Genomic DNA, 17,967 nt, shown 5'->3' on the forward strand with positions numbered 1-17,967 from the left:
GTTTTATCTTTGTAGAATTGTGTGATTTGAAGTGACAGTGAAGAGTTCTGCAGGTTGAAATGGTGAAAAGAAAAAAAGGAGAAGAAATGCTTGCAAAGACCTTTTGAATATGCAACAAGAATATCATTAATACCTAATTGTTTGGCTTTTTTGTCTTTGCTACAAAAACACAGTATTTTTCAGTTGTACAAGTCTCAGTAGAAAATTACATATGTATTATGCATATACACATGCAGGAAACATACAAATACTCCATCTTGGAGGAAAAGCATGTTACACTTCAAATGGGAAGCTCTATTGCCATGAAAAGAGAAGGGAACGTTAATCAAGGTTTCTCCAGATTAGATATGCTTCTGATGAAAACGTTCAAGTATTTTAGTACTTTTGAAGAAGCACAGACATGCAATATCTCCAAAAAGAACTTGGGGTGTTTTTCTAAAAGTATAATTAGTTCACTTAGAGAGCGGAAAAATTCACTTCTGCCTCTCTTTACAGAATCCACTATGCTGGTGCTAACTCTCAAGAGCATGCTTTAAGTAAATCTCTCCTCAGAGGAAGAAAAAGGAAAGGGAAATTGATCATTTCTTATTTCAATATGCCACTACTTCCAAAATCCACTAGTTTGGCTGAGTCCAAATGCACGCTAAATATTTACTTAGGCAAAGAAGTTTATGTAATCAGATGTCCACATTTAAAAATCAATACACACAGGAGCCCTGTGTGGTGGTACATGACTAGATTGCATTAATTATAATCTTGACATCATTCTCCTTATAAAAGACTGAGCATTGCTGACTGTTGGGTAGCTTTTAATAGACAACACAACTAGACCCTCATTATCTCATAAAATGCCTGCATTTCCTGCTTAACTTCATTTCTAAAACCTTTTCTTATTTGTGAAAAGTCAAAGTAATTCAAAATATTAGCTGACCTGGACACTGTAAATCGTAACAAAAAATAAGCCATGTACTAAAATGCTGCTTTCTGGGAAGTATTCTCTCTCGTGTACTGTTTTACTTACTATTCAATGAACAAACCAGACCAACATTGCCTTTTTCAGCAGACAACAGCCGTCAAATACAGAAGCCCTGCAGAAGACATTATGATCCTACTCATATTATTGTGATATTTAAGGACTGATATATTTACTGTCACAGACGTTCTCTCCAGTTATGTTTCGTTTTTAAAATGAAACTTGATTGTGGTCTTCTACTTTAAGTAAACCTAATACTTTACTACTAAAATTAAGCATTTGTTCCTCAATTTATGTAAATTTCCAAGATATTACAAATTAGTAACTAAATCCTGGAAGCATGTTGTATTCACCATGCACTTGAAGATGGTGCTTGCAGTGAAATGAATGGCTAGTTTCATTTTACAAACCTTGCTCCCAAGTTAGGTTACATGGCACTCATTAATGATGATCAAAGTTAGAAATATTTTGTTTACATGTGGATGCAAATTACACGCATGCTGTTTACGAAATACAAAGGTCAAAGATGGCAGACACAGGTAACTAGCGTTACAAACACGGAACATACGGAAACTTTGGCTTACACGTATTTCTCTGCATTTCTGAAGAGCTCTGTAGAAAAGCTCAACTAAAAAAATAATCCAATAGACTAAGCAGAACTAAAATCTCTTTTTTCAATTATACATTAATTGATGGTTTGCATTCCAACTAAAAAACAATTAAAAGTGTACACCAATGTAAGAGATAGTGATTCTTAAGATAAGAGTCAGCTAACATACAAAACAACGATAGCCAAAGTTTCTCATTGCTTTTTCCTACAGTTTTTGAGTTTAAAACCACGCTTCTACAGCGTTCTAATTATACATTCATTCATATCAATTAGCAGCAAAAACAGAGATTACAAGAGCAATGCACAATATTCTCAGTTCAAATTAATTCTTGAGTTATGCAGTGGAACAACACATATCTAAGGGTTTGTTGTTGTCGTTGTTTTTCTCTAAAAGACAACATTTTTTCAATACTTTACTTCCCAGATCCAGAATCTAACTAGTGCATATACAGTCAATAGCAGTCCCATCCCACTTTATTAGTTAGGTACGGTACCACACGCTGCAGTGGTTCCCAGGTCAGCTCACAGCAAATGAGAATTGGATCACATGTATTAAGCTATTTTTATCCAACTTTCTCTACCATGAAATATGGGCTGTTCAAAGAAAAAAAAAATCTTTAAATAAAATGACGAGCTATGCATGGTAGAATACAATTAACATTGTTAAGTTACAATACTTGAGAAAAGTTTTTGTATGCGCTGATAACATTTATCATACATTACATCTAAAACCATGAAGGCAGTAATACATTGGTATCAGTAGGTCATTCTAATTAGGGGCATTTTCAAGAGATACAAGCAAAGGTGGAGCGATGTTTCAATAAGCGAGAAACACTCGAGGAAACGTAAAGGGATCTGCTGCTCCTGAACAGGTAGAAATCAATAGTGCTTTCGTAACTGGGCACGAAGAGCTTGTGCTTACATACATGGGTTGAACGTCTGTCCTGAGCAGAGAGCTTTGAATGCGATCAGACCGATTTCTGCCCCATCTGACCGATTTCTGCCCCGTGTGACCCCCCCCGGCAGCGCTCCCACCACATCTTCAGCCTCTGCCTGGGCGCTGGTGGCACCGGCTGCTCCGCAGAGCCCCCACCGCAGCACCAGCTCCTACTCCCCGGCCTCACTTCTCAGCCGCTCTCTGCTTTTTCCTAGCGCGGTCAGAAGTCTTGGCCAAAGGAAAAAAAAAAAGTCGTGAGACACACGCTTTAAGCACTTAACACTCCAGCACTTCTTGATCTCTAAACACCGGCTATAGGGAGCAGAACGCTGCATCGCCAAATCGGGTCCCCTATTTCCCTGAGGAAAAACTTTGGTCAAAGACATTTATCGGTGCGCTTCTTTACCAGCCAACTTGCACGCCAGTCAGGTCTCGGACGCGTTTCGGAGCGGCTCTGGGATGTCGGGGAGCCCCTCGGGGAGGCCGGCAGCGGCTGGCCCCGTCCCGGCTCCCAGCGACGGCCGCGCGGTGCGGGTGCGGTGCGGGTGTCGCGACGGGGCACGGCGGCACCACCACGGCACCAGGAGGCGTTACGGGCACAGAGGAGCGCAGGGGGGCACCCCTGAGGCGCCCCCGTTAATTAGGGCTAATTAGCGGGGCCGCTGTCCCGGCCGCTGCTCGGAGCCCGCTGAGGGAGCGGCCGGGATCGGGCCCGGAGCCGCTGCCCAGAGCCCGACGGCACCCGGCGGCGGGGTGACCCGGGGGGCCCGGGGGGTTGCGGGGGGCCCGGGGGGGTGCTGGGGGACGTGAAGCTGGCGGCCGGGCCCCCTCATAGCCGGAGCTGGAAACTGCGGCGGTGTAACGGGTACAGGGCGGAGGAACTTCGAGGGAAAGGAGGAGAAAAGGGGGGGGGGGGGGGGGGGGGGGGGGGGGAACGCCCGAGGTACCGCGAGGGGAAAAGTTTGGTCGGGGCCGGCCGCAGCCCCCCCAGCCCCGCGGCGCTCACCTGGCGTTGGTGCAGTCGTTGTACAAAGTTTCGAAGTCCTTCCTAGTGATGAGCTTGCAGCGGTTGACGCCGGGCTGGATGGCGCCCAGCCCGCGCAGGATGCGGACCTGCTCCACCGTGCACACCACGGGCGATATATCCAGGCGCTTCAGCTTGGTGTACACCGTGTGCAGCCCCCCCACCAGGTGCTTCAGGAAGAGGTCGAAGACCTGCGGCAGGCAGATCAGCTCCTGCCCCTCCACCAGGAACGAGGCCACCTTCACCCCGTGCAGGTCGACCATCTTACACTCGTTGCCGCCGCCGCCCGCCCCGGCCCCACCGCCGCCGCCGCCGCCTCCTCCTCCTCCTCCTCCTCCTCCGCCGCCGCCGCTGCCGCCGAGGAAAGAGTTGACGAGGCTGTTGGTGAGGCGCGGGGAGTCCGCGGGGCTGGAGTACAGCGGGTCCGCCCGGAACAAGCCGCCCGAGCCCCCCGCGCCGCCGCTGGAAGTGGCGGCGATGACGGGCGGCGCGGACACCGCCATGGCCAGCCCGGCGCCCGCCGCAGCCCCTCGCCCCCGGCGGCACCGCTCCGCTCCGAGCCGCCCCGAGCCGCGCCGCGCGCACCGCCCGCCTGCCGCGCGCCCGGACCCTCCCCAGCGCCGCCGGGGGGCGGGCGGGGCGCCTGACGGACGGCGCCCCCCAGCCAATGCGCGCCGCTCGCCTCCGGCCCGGCCGCCGCGAGTGGCTGCCGTCCGGCGGGGCGGGGCGGGCCCGGGCGGGGCAGCGCCGGCCGCTGCACCTGGGCCGGGGGCGCGAGGCGGGAGCCTGGGGGGGGGCCGGGGCTGAGGCGGCGCCGCGGGGGGGTGCGTGAGGAGGGGACGGAGCGCGCGGGGGGGCCGGGAGGGGCGGCCGCTGCCCCGCGCCGCTCCCGCAAAGTCCCGGTTCGCCCTCGGTGGTGCTCGGAAAGTTTGGCCGGGCCGGGAGGGGCGGCCCCGAGGGGACGGGGAGGGCGAGGCGGGGCGCCGCAGGTGGTCCCCGGCCTCCCCGAGCGGGGCGGCACCTGGGGGCGGCGGGGCGGGGGGAGGGCTCCGTAGCGCTGCCGGGGCCGGCGGGACGAGGCGCGGCGCGGTTCCCGTTGCGGGTCCGCCCGGGGGAGGCCGGCCCGGACGCGCCGTGCGAACGGCGCCTGAGGGCTCCCGGCCCGGCCCTGGGCCCGGCCCGCAGCAGGTCAGTCGGCAGGGGGCTGCCGGGCGCCCCCCCCCCAGCGAGCGGCCCCAGGAGGTGCCCATAAAAGCGTCAGAGCGGGGCGCTCAGCCTGACACACACCTGGCAGCCGGGGCAGGGCACAGCGCTAAGCAGCTTTTCCCGCTGCACCTAGGTTAGACCGCTCCTCCCGCTCGTCCTTTGTACCAGCATCCTTGCTTCCTGCTCGTTTGCACGTTTTCTCACTCTTTTTTCATCTTCCCTTCTTCCCTACTCTTTCAACTTCTCCCTCTTTTTTTTTTCTTCCTCCTAAAGCATTCCGTAAGCAAAGCAAGCAGGAAAGTAGAAACACAGCTTACAAGTGGGTGCCAGCAGAGCATTGCAACTATTTCCAGGACCAGGCAATGCTTGTATGTGCCATCTTCTCCCTCCTTTTGTTGTGCCTGCTCATTTAGGCAACCCTTTGTGCAAAAACTTAACGTTTTTTGCGTTATGAGTAATCCCGTTTTAGATGAAGGGAGATGACTGCATGCTAAGTTGCTGTATTTGTTAAGTGATCTCTCTGGAGAAACCTCATTTTCTCCCCATCGATGGTACGTGCATTCGAGGAAGAGCCCCTGCCCGTTTTAGGCCCCTCGTCTAGCTGGCTGAGACTAAGGCAGAATTTTCACGTAACCTAGGGTGAAATGAAAAACTTCAAATAAAATGAATACCTTTCAGTGAGAATACTCAGATTTCGTAACTTTCTAGGATCAGAACCTTAGATTGAAAGCTCTGTGAGGCAGGGGCTATCTACTTGGGCAAAAAGTTTGGTGTGATTTAGCCCTGAACTTATCTGGGATTTTTACATACCAGAAATGATAGAAATAGCAACTGACTTAAATAGAAACTTTGGGGGCTTAATTTACAGGGCATAATTGCCATTAGGAGATTTAATAAATCAGGTTTAAGCATTTCTCATTGGCTTTGCCCTTTTGAAGACATTTTTTACTTTTGAGATTAATGTGACAATCAAATTCCACTGTGAGAATTCTTTTTCCTTTTTGACTTTAATGTCTTCCATAAGCTAAACATATTTCTAAATAAGACTGAATTTTTGCAAGGCCAGAGGAAGCCTTGCGCATCAGCACCCAGCAAGTTGGAGTGGCATGAAGCAATATAAAATCATAAAGGCTGTAGTAAAAACAGTACCCTTGAGAGGTGACTATCCATGGAGAGAAGAACTGCTCTTAAACTACGAAAATGCTCAAGGTTTGAGAATTAATACCAGACAGCTGTCCAGTTCAGCTAAGCATATACAAATCAACTACATCATTGAATATTTTTATTTCACTGTAATTTTATTTGAGAACAAGGGAAAGTTACTAAAGCCTAACAATCATACAGTAATATCTTGTCATTTACAAAGTATCCAGATGGTTTATTTGAATGGAGTCCAGCAGTATGTAATTCGATTGTATGTCTGTCTATAGCTTAAATAAGTATTTTAGAATAATTCTTTAAACTTAAACTTTAAATATTTTTGTTGATTTTAGACTGGTGTGCAAAATAGTTTTTTAACTCCGTCAGCCGTAGAAATATTAACGTATTGTATATTATCTGCAAAAATTGGCCATGTACATATGGCAAAATATCGAGCAAAGGTTCTATTTGTTTGCTTTTGTTTTTATCATCATTACATATGCCCCATTGGATTGAAATGTTAGAGAGCTCTTTTTTCTGACGCTACAGAAGAGAGAAAAGCCCCGGTCCTTCCAGATAGGGCCAGTCAACAGCTTTCTGTAAATTACTTGTTGCCAGCTGGCAGAAATGTGGCTAGTGGCTCATGTTGATCCTGTAGGTGAAGAGAAGGGTGATGCAACTGGCTAGAAGACAATGATGAAAAATAAAGGGCAGTTTTTGAAGTAAAATAATAAGGAAATAACTAAAAATAATAATTTTGTTTCTAGAAGACTGGAAGGCTCAGTAGTAATGTTTGTCTTGCATCTCAGTTTGCTGTAGCCAAAGCTGAGGTTGGAAAATTTTAAAATGAATTCTGTAGATTTATTAGGTTAACATAAATGGTGATCTCTCTCTTGTTTTCCCTCTCCTTCTCTTCCTCTTTCTCCCTCTTTCTCTCTCCTTCTCTCCCTCCCCCCTTTTTTTTGTATAAAGAAGTTTTGCAGACTTGATAGAGGCATGTCCAGCGTGAGATTATCGAGAAAATGATAGTTTTTAGCAAAGATCTTGGATCTCCCCCTTGTACCCCAAGGTTTCTGAGACGTAAATGTGAATGTAGACTTAGCAGTGTCAGAGGCAACTGGGGACCCAAAATGAAGGACAAAAAAAAAAAGAAAAATGTGAAAGATTTATTTACAGTTCTCCCAAACCATAATGAAATGAAACACCGTTTTTGAGAGTTGCGGCCTGACTGGAGCCCTAGTGATGATGATACTCTCTTAGTCCTGAACAAAAAAAATTGCTTGGGGCCTGATCTAAGGCAATCTTTGAGTTTTTATCATGAACATGCAAGTAACTGATGTAGCTAATTCTGAGCACAGCTTTAAAAAGGAGGAGAAAGCGTTTTGTTTTGCTAGATTAGTGTTTAATGCCCTTGGTTTTCAAGGGAAAGAGTAACCATGATTATATTAACAAACGTAGGCCACTGATACAAAAAAATGAAGGGATTGAAATTAGTATGTCATTTTTATTACCCACATTTTTCTAGATGCACTGGTACTTGGCACTTGTATTCAATTTATTTCTGACATTTCAGTCGAGTTTTTTTTGGAAGTGTGGATTAAAACTTCCCACCTAAACATCAAGGATTTTAAATGAAACTGATGAGTCTAAATGTCTTAAGCATCAATAGAAAAATGATCCCTTCTCTTATATAATTAAATGTATTGTATTAATGTGTGCATAATGCAGAATCAATAAATAATGAATTACCACTGATTGTAATTGAATGTTTTCATAATTTTATTGTCAGCCATGATAAATAATCAGTACATTTATACTGCATTAAATTAATTAGTGTGTCATTTCTATTACATACATCAGCAGTGAAGTAATGCAGTGACATCTGTTTCTAATGTTTTAAAGATGTGGTATTCCTTATTAAGTAAAAGGAAGAGTTATTAGAGGTATTTCCTGTGATTGGCAGTTATACTGGTACAATTGAAAGAGATCAAATAAAGGAACTTGCACTCTTGGCAAATGCTGCATTTCAACCCCCTAATGGCAGAGAGCAACAATGATTGGAGTGAATTTTGCTTCTCTGGGCTTTTAGGAAGTCCTGCCTGCCTTGTTACAGAAGGTAAGAGTGGGTCTTCTCTCACTGGTGCAGTCAGGGAAGGCTCCAACATGCAAAATAATTAACGCCTTATAGAATAACCAGGCATCCACGTTCGTTTCTGTTATCCGTTTTTCTGCCTTGCTCCTCTGCACTTGCAAAGGAAATGCCCTTACCAGGCACTCATTAAAGAGTAACAGCTTAAGCCTGTTTTCAGCAGTGGACGCTCTTACGTGGAAGCATCTGGGCTTTTGGGTCCGTGTCTTTGCTTGGCAAAAACACTCATTTGGCATATCTAGCACTTTGACACTACTCGTGCTGATGTACGTTATTTGCAGAGGAAATAGAAAACTGAGTAGTTATTGCAAAGATGAGAACTGAAAAGTAACAGAGTAGAATATGAGGAAGGGAATAAATGCAAAGAAACATACAGAAAAAAATATGTTTTTTTAATGACCCTAGGTGTTATCAGTTGGGTAATCACCTAGAAGCAGGGTGATGTGAAGTAAAATCCACTGAGTAACAACAGTTATGGGCTGCAGAATAGGTCTGAGATTCTTATTAACGCTGCCTTTTCCAAGATAGTAATGGACATCCTTATTTTTTCTTTACCATTACATCATCTTTAAAAAGAACAGTTGGAAAGCCTAATGCTAGGGCTTATCTTGCCCTACGTTCTTCATCCATGAAACAGCTTTTAATTTTTTATACTATGTCATATTTTATACTATGCACAACAAAATATCTAAGGAAAATTAAAACAATTCAGAATCATTTCAATCTTTTCAGTGCAAGTCTTGCGAACTGCTTTCAACAGGAAACTCAAAAGCAAAATCAGAAATCACTGTCTACCTTTATACAAATTTGAGAGCCACCATGTGCGTGCAGCAGTTTGTCCATGTGGGTTGCTGTGTACGCACTAAACTCTAGGCTTGGTGTGTGCTGCCTTTCTGGGCGTGACTGACAGCAAGCTAGCTCACTGGCAACGTTTATACATCTAATACTCTGAACGCTCTAACATTAATGTTTCAGCAGTGGGTGAGTCTGCACCTGCAGGCTTGCTCTCTGCGCCATGGTTGGGTGTGATTTTGAGCCTGCTCTTTTGGACAGTCTTCAGCAGACACAGCCCTAGAGGTGAGCACTCCAGGTCACAGTCTGAACTGAACTCGAGAGTTCAAGCTTCACTTGACACATGAAGAATTTGACCATTTACTAGAGGAACTTAAGAAAATTAAAACACAAAAATACCCTCTCAAACCAGATTCTATCTACTCTTCCTATTCGTTAAAATTGTACTTGACTTTTATAATGGAAGAGGTGTGCCCGTTGATGCTTAGACAGTAACTTTTTGTCTAAAAGATGTGTAAATACTGCTCTCCATGAGAGCGAGTAGTATGTTTGTTGTATCAAAACATGGGTAGTACTTTAAGATAATTCAACTGAAATAAACAAAAGATTCAGTTGTTAATGATTTGCTACTTTAATCTGGATTTTGTTTTTGATTGAGGATAGAGGACAGTAAAACTGCAAAGCCAGGACCTTTAATATAATAAGGCTGTTTTATGTGAGATACAATCATCATTAAAGTTTAATATTGTTTGCACCTTTTCTTCTTCAGGGAGAAAAATTAATGCCATTAGATGTATACTGAAGTTAAAACACACTTGAAAACAAAATGTACTATGAACACAATGATACGTACTCAAATATATTTAGTAAGTCATTATACCTGAATGCTTGTTAATGTCCCCAGAGGAACAAGATTAACCTCATCTCTCATTCTCTACACTTGCAGGTCAGCTAAAGAAAGCAAAAATTTTCTGGCACCGTCTGTTCAAGTATCGCAACCCTAATCTGAAGGCACCACCATCTAGTGGGATAAGAAGGTATTTGATTTTTCTTTACATTTTTTTGGCATTATTAAACATGGACATTGCATTCTACCTCAAGCAACAATTAAAAAAATACATTATTATTATTATTATTATTATTATTATTTAAACTTACAAGGCTTCTGTGGACATTTCATTAATTCTCATATCTTCTGCCCAACAGCAAAGTACTTTCCAATAAAGATCTTAAGAGCTGTTTCCATGAAAATAGGTTTTCATAAACAAAATTTCATCAATGAGAAAATAATTTATAGCTATCCAGACTCAATCAGAAGTGTAATTGATTTATTGAATAAATATTTTTAGTATTTTATTGAATCTACTTTGTGAAAATCCAATTGACAGAATTATTAATATTGTGTAAGTAATTATCTTGAGCTCATCTTAGTAAAGGTATGTAGTTGCAGTTTTCCATAGAGCCATTAAATATACAGCATTTGGTTGAAAGTGTACTCCGACCATTAAGTCCCATCAAGAACAAATTTCAAAGCCAAATGCAGAGCATTCATTTGGTCTTAGCTCTAAGAGTGACCATTTAGTGTACTTTGCCTGTACTGATATATGGACTGCTACCTGTCCTTATTTGTTGTGGTGGTCTGGTTTGGTTTGGTTTTGTTTTTCATGCACTTAACAGTTGGAAAGAATAATGGCAGGGATTTAGGGGGGCAGGGGAAGGGCAAAACATAAAAGGTGAGCAGTGTGTATTCATTTGTTTTGTTTTTCCAGAGAATGCATGCATCTGCAGCTGTTATCCTAAGATGCCTCCTTGTGTTCAGGTCTCATTGATCTTTTTACAGCATTTCACACGTACAGGGATAATTGATCTACATCACTCTAGACTACATATCTTTTATAAACGTGAGAGTAAACATTAATAAATTACCATATTTAAAAAAAACATAGATATTTCAATATTTTTTATGTCTAAAACTTAATGAGATAATAAAGATTTAAATACTTAATAACATAGATAAGATTTTAGTATTCAAAATTTGGGCCTGCTTCTGTATTTTTGCATGTGTTTTTACCACACATACTACCAGACATTTCAAAGTTCTGCTCTTCTCAAACTAATAGAAATCTTGTTGCTGGAAATGGGCATCAATGGGCATTTTGCATTGTACAAAATTTCTGTTTACTGGCTTCATAAATACTACATTTCTTCTGAAAGCCATGCAGTAGCCTCAATCTATGTTGCCGGTTCTTACTGAAATCGATAAGAAGTTTTGAGTAAAAATCAATGGAACTGGTTCAAACTGGTTGAGGTGGTAGATGTCATTTTCACCCTTCAATCCCTAAAACACAAGCTCAGGAATGTTAGAGACATTCCATTTAGAATGCAAATCAACAAATTTATGAATACTCTCATTTGGAATACTGTTAGTAGTTGATAAAGTCCAGGACGTTCTACCTTCTGCTTCTTCTTTAGAAGAACACAAATCCTAAATACCTCTGTAGAAGACAGTCTAGGGTGTACAGAGCAAAGAGCAAAATTAAGGCCAGTAATCTGTAGGACTAGCGACTCCTAATTTTCCATAGATTTTTTAAAAGTCTTTCCTTCAGTATTCTGATCTATTTTTCAAGCTCCATAAGGAGTGAGCCTGGTCCTGAAACCTTTTTGCCACTTTGAGATAGCTCTTCGTCATACTTTTTCATAAAAAGTGTTATCATGTCATGAATTTTAGGGTATCTTGCACCCAGGAAGACTGTAAAACAAATAAATTTCTTCAGAATTTTTCTAGAGAGAGGTGCTATAATATGATTAAATTATACCCATCGTTAGTTTAAACATACTATTATTTTATATATTATTATTATTTTAAATGACAAGTTCTTTGTATTTTTTCACAAAGACTATAGATATAGAATAGAGCATATTTTAATATAGACCTTGGGATTTGAATAACTTTTTTCATAAAATGTAAATGTAGGATATAGATTTAAATCTGGCCTGGCGCATGGGACCCACAGGAGTACAAATCGCTAGTGGACACCAGTGTGCAGTGTACCCTAATGCCATCAGACTACCAAGGGGCAGAACTTATCCGTATTTCGTACACATAATGGTACACCCTGGACATTAATGTAGGTTATTTAATGTTGCATCCAATTCTATTGTTTAGCTACAGCCTTTTACGACCTCCCAAGAAAGATGTACTCAGTACATAAACAACTGTATAAGGGAAGCTTAAATTCCTGATATTATAGAGTTATCTGCCACTGTAAACTTTGTGCCTCATTACAGGACAGCATAAAGTAAAACGTTAGCTTCCAGTTTATGTATGTACACGGAGCCAACTACACATCGTTGGTCTTCTACTTTGTGGTAGGGAGATAAGTGATTTTTAGTTCAGAAGAATTATTTTCTCTTTATGTTGATAATAGATTCCATTAAAAGTTTGGAGAGTAAAGGAACCAAATAAAATGAATTAACACTAAAGTTTAAATTATGGGAAAACCAAGTCCTCATTTATGAAAGATGCCAAGCATCAAGAATTCTAGCTGTCATGTCAGCTGTGATGATCCTCTGTTGCGAAATGCATTCTTCTCATTGCAATTTCAGAGTTACCAGGCAAACAGCAACTACAAAACTTTTATTTGTATTACTAGGCACAGTATAAGGTCTTTGTAGTCTTGATTGCTCCTCTGTGTTTTGATGTGATATAAACTCAGTAAGAACGAAACTGCTTTCACCTACACATTTTGTTGATCTGAACCATTCATAATTGTCAATACTGATAAACTCACACAATATAGATCTACTGGTGGAAGACATGTTTTTCACTGGAGTAACAATAACATGGAATACATAATTAAATACCACCTCTATCAATAAGTGCATAATTTAAATAGGAAAAAATATTAGTAACTTTGTGTATCTCTAGGAACACAAGATCTACATGCAGTTCCAATTTATTAACGAACTTTTTGAATGGTATCTTTGTCTGAATGCCCTACCACTTAACTAATTTGCACATAACTAACCCTATTTAAAATCCTATATCTGGTCAAGCAGGCCAGACTCAGGTAGAACATTACTGTTCAGAAACTCTTAGGAGCATTTTGAAGTGCCATCACACAGAATCAGTTTACCCTTTTTTTCTGTACAATTTGATTATATTTTATTGAAAAATTAAATGAGCATATGCAATACTTCTTGATTTGACTTCTTTTGAAACATCTTTCCACCTTTTAAAAAGATTACAATAGCTTCCATGAAAAGTTCAGACTGAAAAAAGCAAATGAAAAACCCTAAGCGCTAAAGCACAAAACAGAAAAGAATTGCACTGACATGTGAAATGTGTTAAAATTCTTCTTTGAATCAGTCATTTAGACATACAAAGATAATGATGATGATTATGATGACAATAATTATAATCAACTAAAATTTAAATTCATCCATTTTCTTCTATGCAAATACCAATTATATTTCCTTTCTTTAAAATGAATGTGACCATTTTAAGTAGTTACTCTTGCAAATTTTCCTAATAATCTGCCTCAACATTTACAACTGCATAGCGTTCATCTGGGGGGGTGGATCTGACTCTTCTGGCTTAACTAAGGGGCCAATATAAGGGTCTATATAAGCCATATAGAATTAATATTCATCTAGCACCTTCAGAATCTGAAGAGATATGACCTATTCTTTCCTTTTATTTACTTTATCAAACAGAGGAGGCAGTGCCACTCAGAAGGTGCTAAGTAGGTACAAAAACAGGGAGTGAACATCATGTTCCCATTAGTTCTGCTTTAGAGTTTCTGAGTCATTTTCGGTGCACAGCAGAATTAAACAAGTATAATGGCTCAAAGTCTCCCTCCCCTTAGAGAGTCTGTGATAGAAGATTGCTCTGAGAGGTATGGTTATATTTCTAGGAATAGTCAGAAGTTGGGGAACAATTAGTAATTCTGCTATTGCGGAAATTAACTTATCAAAGAACTGCTACTGTATTGAATGGATCTATGATGTAACCATCCACTAGGACTGACAACCACCAAGCCTAGATCTTACCCCCCAAAAAATTATGCTAAAACTAAAAAGGAAAAAAAATTTAAAAAGGGCTTCTAATTAGTACTATGTATTATGATTTGTTGCATTCCAATGTATAATTTTTTACTCAGACTACAACCAGATTTGACTGCGCCTGTTTTAGCTTTACACATTATCATTGTCTCTATATAAGTGCATGAACTGGAGAACGTGCTTATCGTGGTCATGGTGTTGAAATTCAGGTTTCAAATATTTTATAATACGCAGTTGCATCATCTCCTGAAGACAAATTAAAATGCAAACATCTAATAAAAAACATTAAGTACTTTAATATTGGTGACCCACATAATGTTTACAGTATAAACATTCTTTTCCTAGACACATACAGCTTAATTAAAGTTTAATAAGTGCAGTGTGGATGTCTTAATTTCTGCACAAAAAAAGCTAGCATTTAAGTAGCGTATACTGTGTTTGGATGAATGAAAAATGGATGTTAAATCATAACTGTCCTTTCTGAATTCTCAAAAGCATCACTACGCGTTGTCTGGCACCAGTTTAAAATTTCTGAAAGAAAAAGAAGATGTGCTCTCAGAGGCAAGCTGAGCAAAACTTAATTTCAAATTTCTTATCAGTGAACCACTATTTCTACTCTCTGGCTTCAAAATCCCAAACAGATTTTTTTAATTATAAAACTTCATTTAATTCTAATGTTGTGGGGGAAATGTTTTAAAAGGAGGCATTTCCTGTGTATGGCTTTAGTAAATGTACTTACTAAAAATAAGAGGTGATCACACCTCTTTCTTACAAAGAAGACTGACGGATGGCTGTAGAAGTTGATGACTTTCTTTTTAGTCACAGTCCTTTTAATACTACAAAAATTCTCCCCAAATCACCTTCGTACAAGTGACAGCTATTTTTATATACATTCTTTCCGGGGCGAATAGAGTAGGAGGGTCTGGCAGCTCCTCTTGTCCTTATCTACCCTCAGACAGGTTAAGAAGTTTTCATCACTGCAGCTGTAAAGCCTGAACCAAATCGCTGCTCTCACTGCAGAGCCCTAAGTGCAACACCAACAGACCCCACACATTTAAACAGAGGCAAATTCAACCTCAAACACTGATTTTCATCGTTTTTATTCATCTGCTTTCATCATTTCATAGTTATCGTTTACTTCATTTTTTTAACTTACTGATACAACTGATAGCTTGCTTTACTAGCAAATTGGTCCCTCTCTGTTATTCATTCCTAACTTGCAGGTGTCTCTTGGATACGTTTTCATGTTTGAGTCCTTAGTGATAAGTGTGTCTTTACAAGAATCCAAGCCTGCAAGAACTCATTTTATCTGAGGCCTTTATAGTCTTTTGTTTATGGTTTCTCTGGTGAAGTCTAAGTAAAAATACTGCATATGAGACACATCAATTCACTTAGCTTTATGGACTACTTTAAACTCTTTTAATTATATGATAATATTTATGGTGAGTTTCCTAAGGGAGCCTTTTCAGTTTCAGAACTTAAAGTCTTGTTTTATACTCTCTTTTCTTTTCAGCCATGTCCCATTTATGATTTTCAAGACTGGAGAAGAATACTGTTTAAAAAAGATACTCAAAGATCTTTTACTTTTTTTATTCTCCTTAAATGAGGAACTAGAGCTTTGCACTCTGTGGGTTGTAGGGTTTTTTGTTGTCTTTTTTTTTTTTTTGTGATATGCCATGTTATCTCCCAGACCAACTAATGTTTTCTTCATTATTTGCGTGCACACTTTTAAAAAACATATATACAGTGAGATAACTACTCCTATCTCATGTTCAAAGCAATAAACATTTCATCTCTGTTTTGTTTATCAATTAGAAGAGACCGTGATGTAAGAGGCTGAACTTTGCATGATAAAACTTGTGTTGACTGTAAGGAAGTAAAAAGTATGCCCTAATGGCTAAAGAGTTCATATTCATAAATTGGCAGCAAGCTTAAAGAAATGAATAAAAGAAATTAATAAATAACAGGAATATTTACAGAGAAAAGAGGTTAGTTTTTCAAATGAGCTACAGTCTCCAGAGTGCTGGAAAAGGCACATTTTTCCTAAACCCTGAGAACACAAGTCTGAAAACCTCTTACTATGCAATAATAGCTGCTTCAAGTAATATTGCAAATGAAACAAGGCAGTAACTGAATACCACTAGACACACGCATTTACTACTCTTGATTTATTGCACCACTTTATATATTCTTTGTAGGGCTATATATCCAATCAGTTTCTTTTTGTCTGCTGTTTACAGGCTATTTCTGAAACACCATGATTGACCAAGATGTTAGAAGCTGGAATATACAAACAGTGGAGTTGCTAGGACGGAAAGCACCAAACTCTGCTTTGTAACATCCTGTTTTATAATTGCATAATTACAGTAATTCTTACCAATTTACGATGTTATTGATACTGAATTTTGTTGTCATTTTCAGCAGATGAAAAGAAACAGAAGGCATTAGTTATTGAAAGAATGATTGAAAAATGCAGTCAACACTTAGAATATGTAAAGAAGCTGTAAAAACATAATTTGTTACATATACAAAATGCATATATTCTACAAGAGTTTATAATTTAATTCCTTACTAGCATAGATATGTTAGTAAGTATGTTAACAACTGTGTATGTTTGAATATATTTAACTTCTATTGTTTGCTTTCTCTTCTAATTTATCCTTCATTAGTCAAAAACAGTTCTTCAAATTACCCTTGTAGAAAAATGGCTTACTTCGTAAAAATCCCTTACACTTGTCAGGGATCCTCCTCAAGTTTATTCAGTGGCAGGCAGGCTCTGTTGGTTTAATCCTCTGCTGCAGTTTCTGTGAAGAAGCCTTATGGAACTTCTTCACAGATTTTCTCCAGGTTTCCTCCATGTAACTTGCTAGCTCTCTACTGCATTCTCAAGCTGACCACTAATTTTTCTAGTTTTTGATCAAGGCCCAGAATCTTTAAAACTTGCAATAAACTGAGTGAAAACTTTTAAGTTTAAGTCCTTGTGACTCATCTTCCCATATGGGGACAGCCATGTACTTTTCAGTCGCAGAAGTGGTCATGTGTTGGCGGAGGAACTACCATTTCTTAGGTTTAATTTCAGTACTGCTTTTTCTTTGGTTTCAAGCACATATATGTTATAGTATCTGCATTATTTCTGCAGATGAAAAAAAATCTTCCAGCAAACCTGTCTGTTTCTGAATTTATTAGGGGATTGTTCATACGAAGATACCACATTTTTCCAGTTTTGCTGGAGTCATTTCCAAGTTGATGATTTTTCTATCTAACAGCCTACACATTTGATAAAGAATACACAGGGTTTGGCTTATTTCACGTTTGGCAATTGAGAAATCTGTTTTAAGTGAGGAAAACAGAATTGCAACTCATGTCTACATAAATCAATCTGATTTACGTGGCTGTGGTTAGACAGTTTCCTTACATCTTTTGTGGTTCAACTGCCATGATGCTTAATCCTAATTAAAAATCCACAGTATTTCCAGAATACATTTTTGGCTTTTACATCAGCCTCTTCTCTAATGCTAGACAGGAACGGCCTGCTGCACAGTCCTATATATGCAGTGTGGATATTCCACACTTCAAAATTATCTTGACATCAGTGTAGGAAAACTGATTTTGCCATTTTATTGACTGGTCTTAACTTGGGAGTTCTAGTAACGTTGAACACATTTACAGAATCATGACACAATGGTAAGTAGCATTTTTTTTTTATTCATTTGAATAGGAAGAACTGGTAAGCCATATACAGTGTAAAGTCTGAAATAAAAGGGTTAAAAAGTGATGTGCAAACTTCTGCCAGAAACACCACCTTGTCAAGGTAGTCTCAACAACCTCTTACATATGTTAAAGAACATTTCACCAGGGAAATTAAGGAAACTTCTGGAGAGGAATACATTGCTTTAAGAAATTACACGGTATAAACCCAAAACACTGTCACAAACTCCTGATTATTTTTTCATTGACATGTCCAAAAAAAATTTAGTCGTTTGCTTAAGTATATTGAGATTATTTCAGTTTCAATAATAGTTTACACCATTCTGTCTCTATCTTGGTAGTACTACAAAATACATATTTTTTA

At 40.2% G+C, this 17,967-nt stretch overlaps 1 protein-coding gene across 1 annotated transcript in view; it reads right to left on the reverse strand.

The window, feature by feature from the left end:
* The window catches only part of DACH2 (dachshund family transcription factor 2), a 283,098-nt gene extending 279,051 nt beyond the window's left edge, over window positions 1–4,047 (reverse strand). The window contains exon 1 of the mRNA XM_035541609.2: window positions 3,527–4,047. Coding sequence (XP_035397502.2) covers window positions 3,527–4,047 — 521 coding nt within the window. The remainder of the gene's footprint in view (window positions 1–3,526) is intronic.
* Window positions 4,048–17,967: the final 13,920 nt, after the last annotated feature.

This window comes from Cygnus atratus, chromosome 13 (genome assembly GCF_013377495.2).
Source record: "Cygnus atratus isolate AKBS03 ecotype Queensland, Australia chromosome 13, CAtr_DNAZoo_HiC_assembly, whole genome shotgun sequence".
Lineage (NCBI taxonomy): Eukaryota > Metazoa > Chordata > Aves > Anseriformes > Anatidae > Cygnus > Cygnus atratus.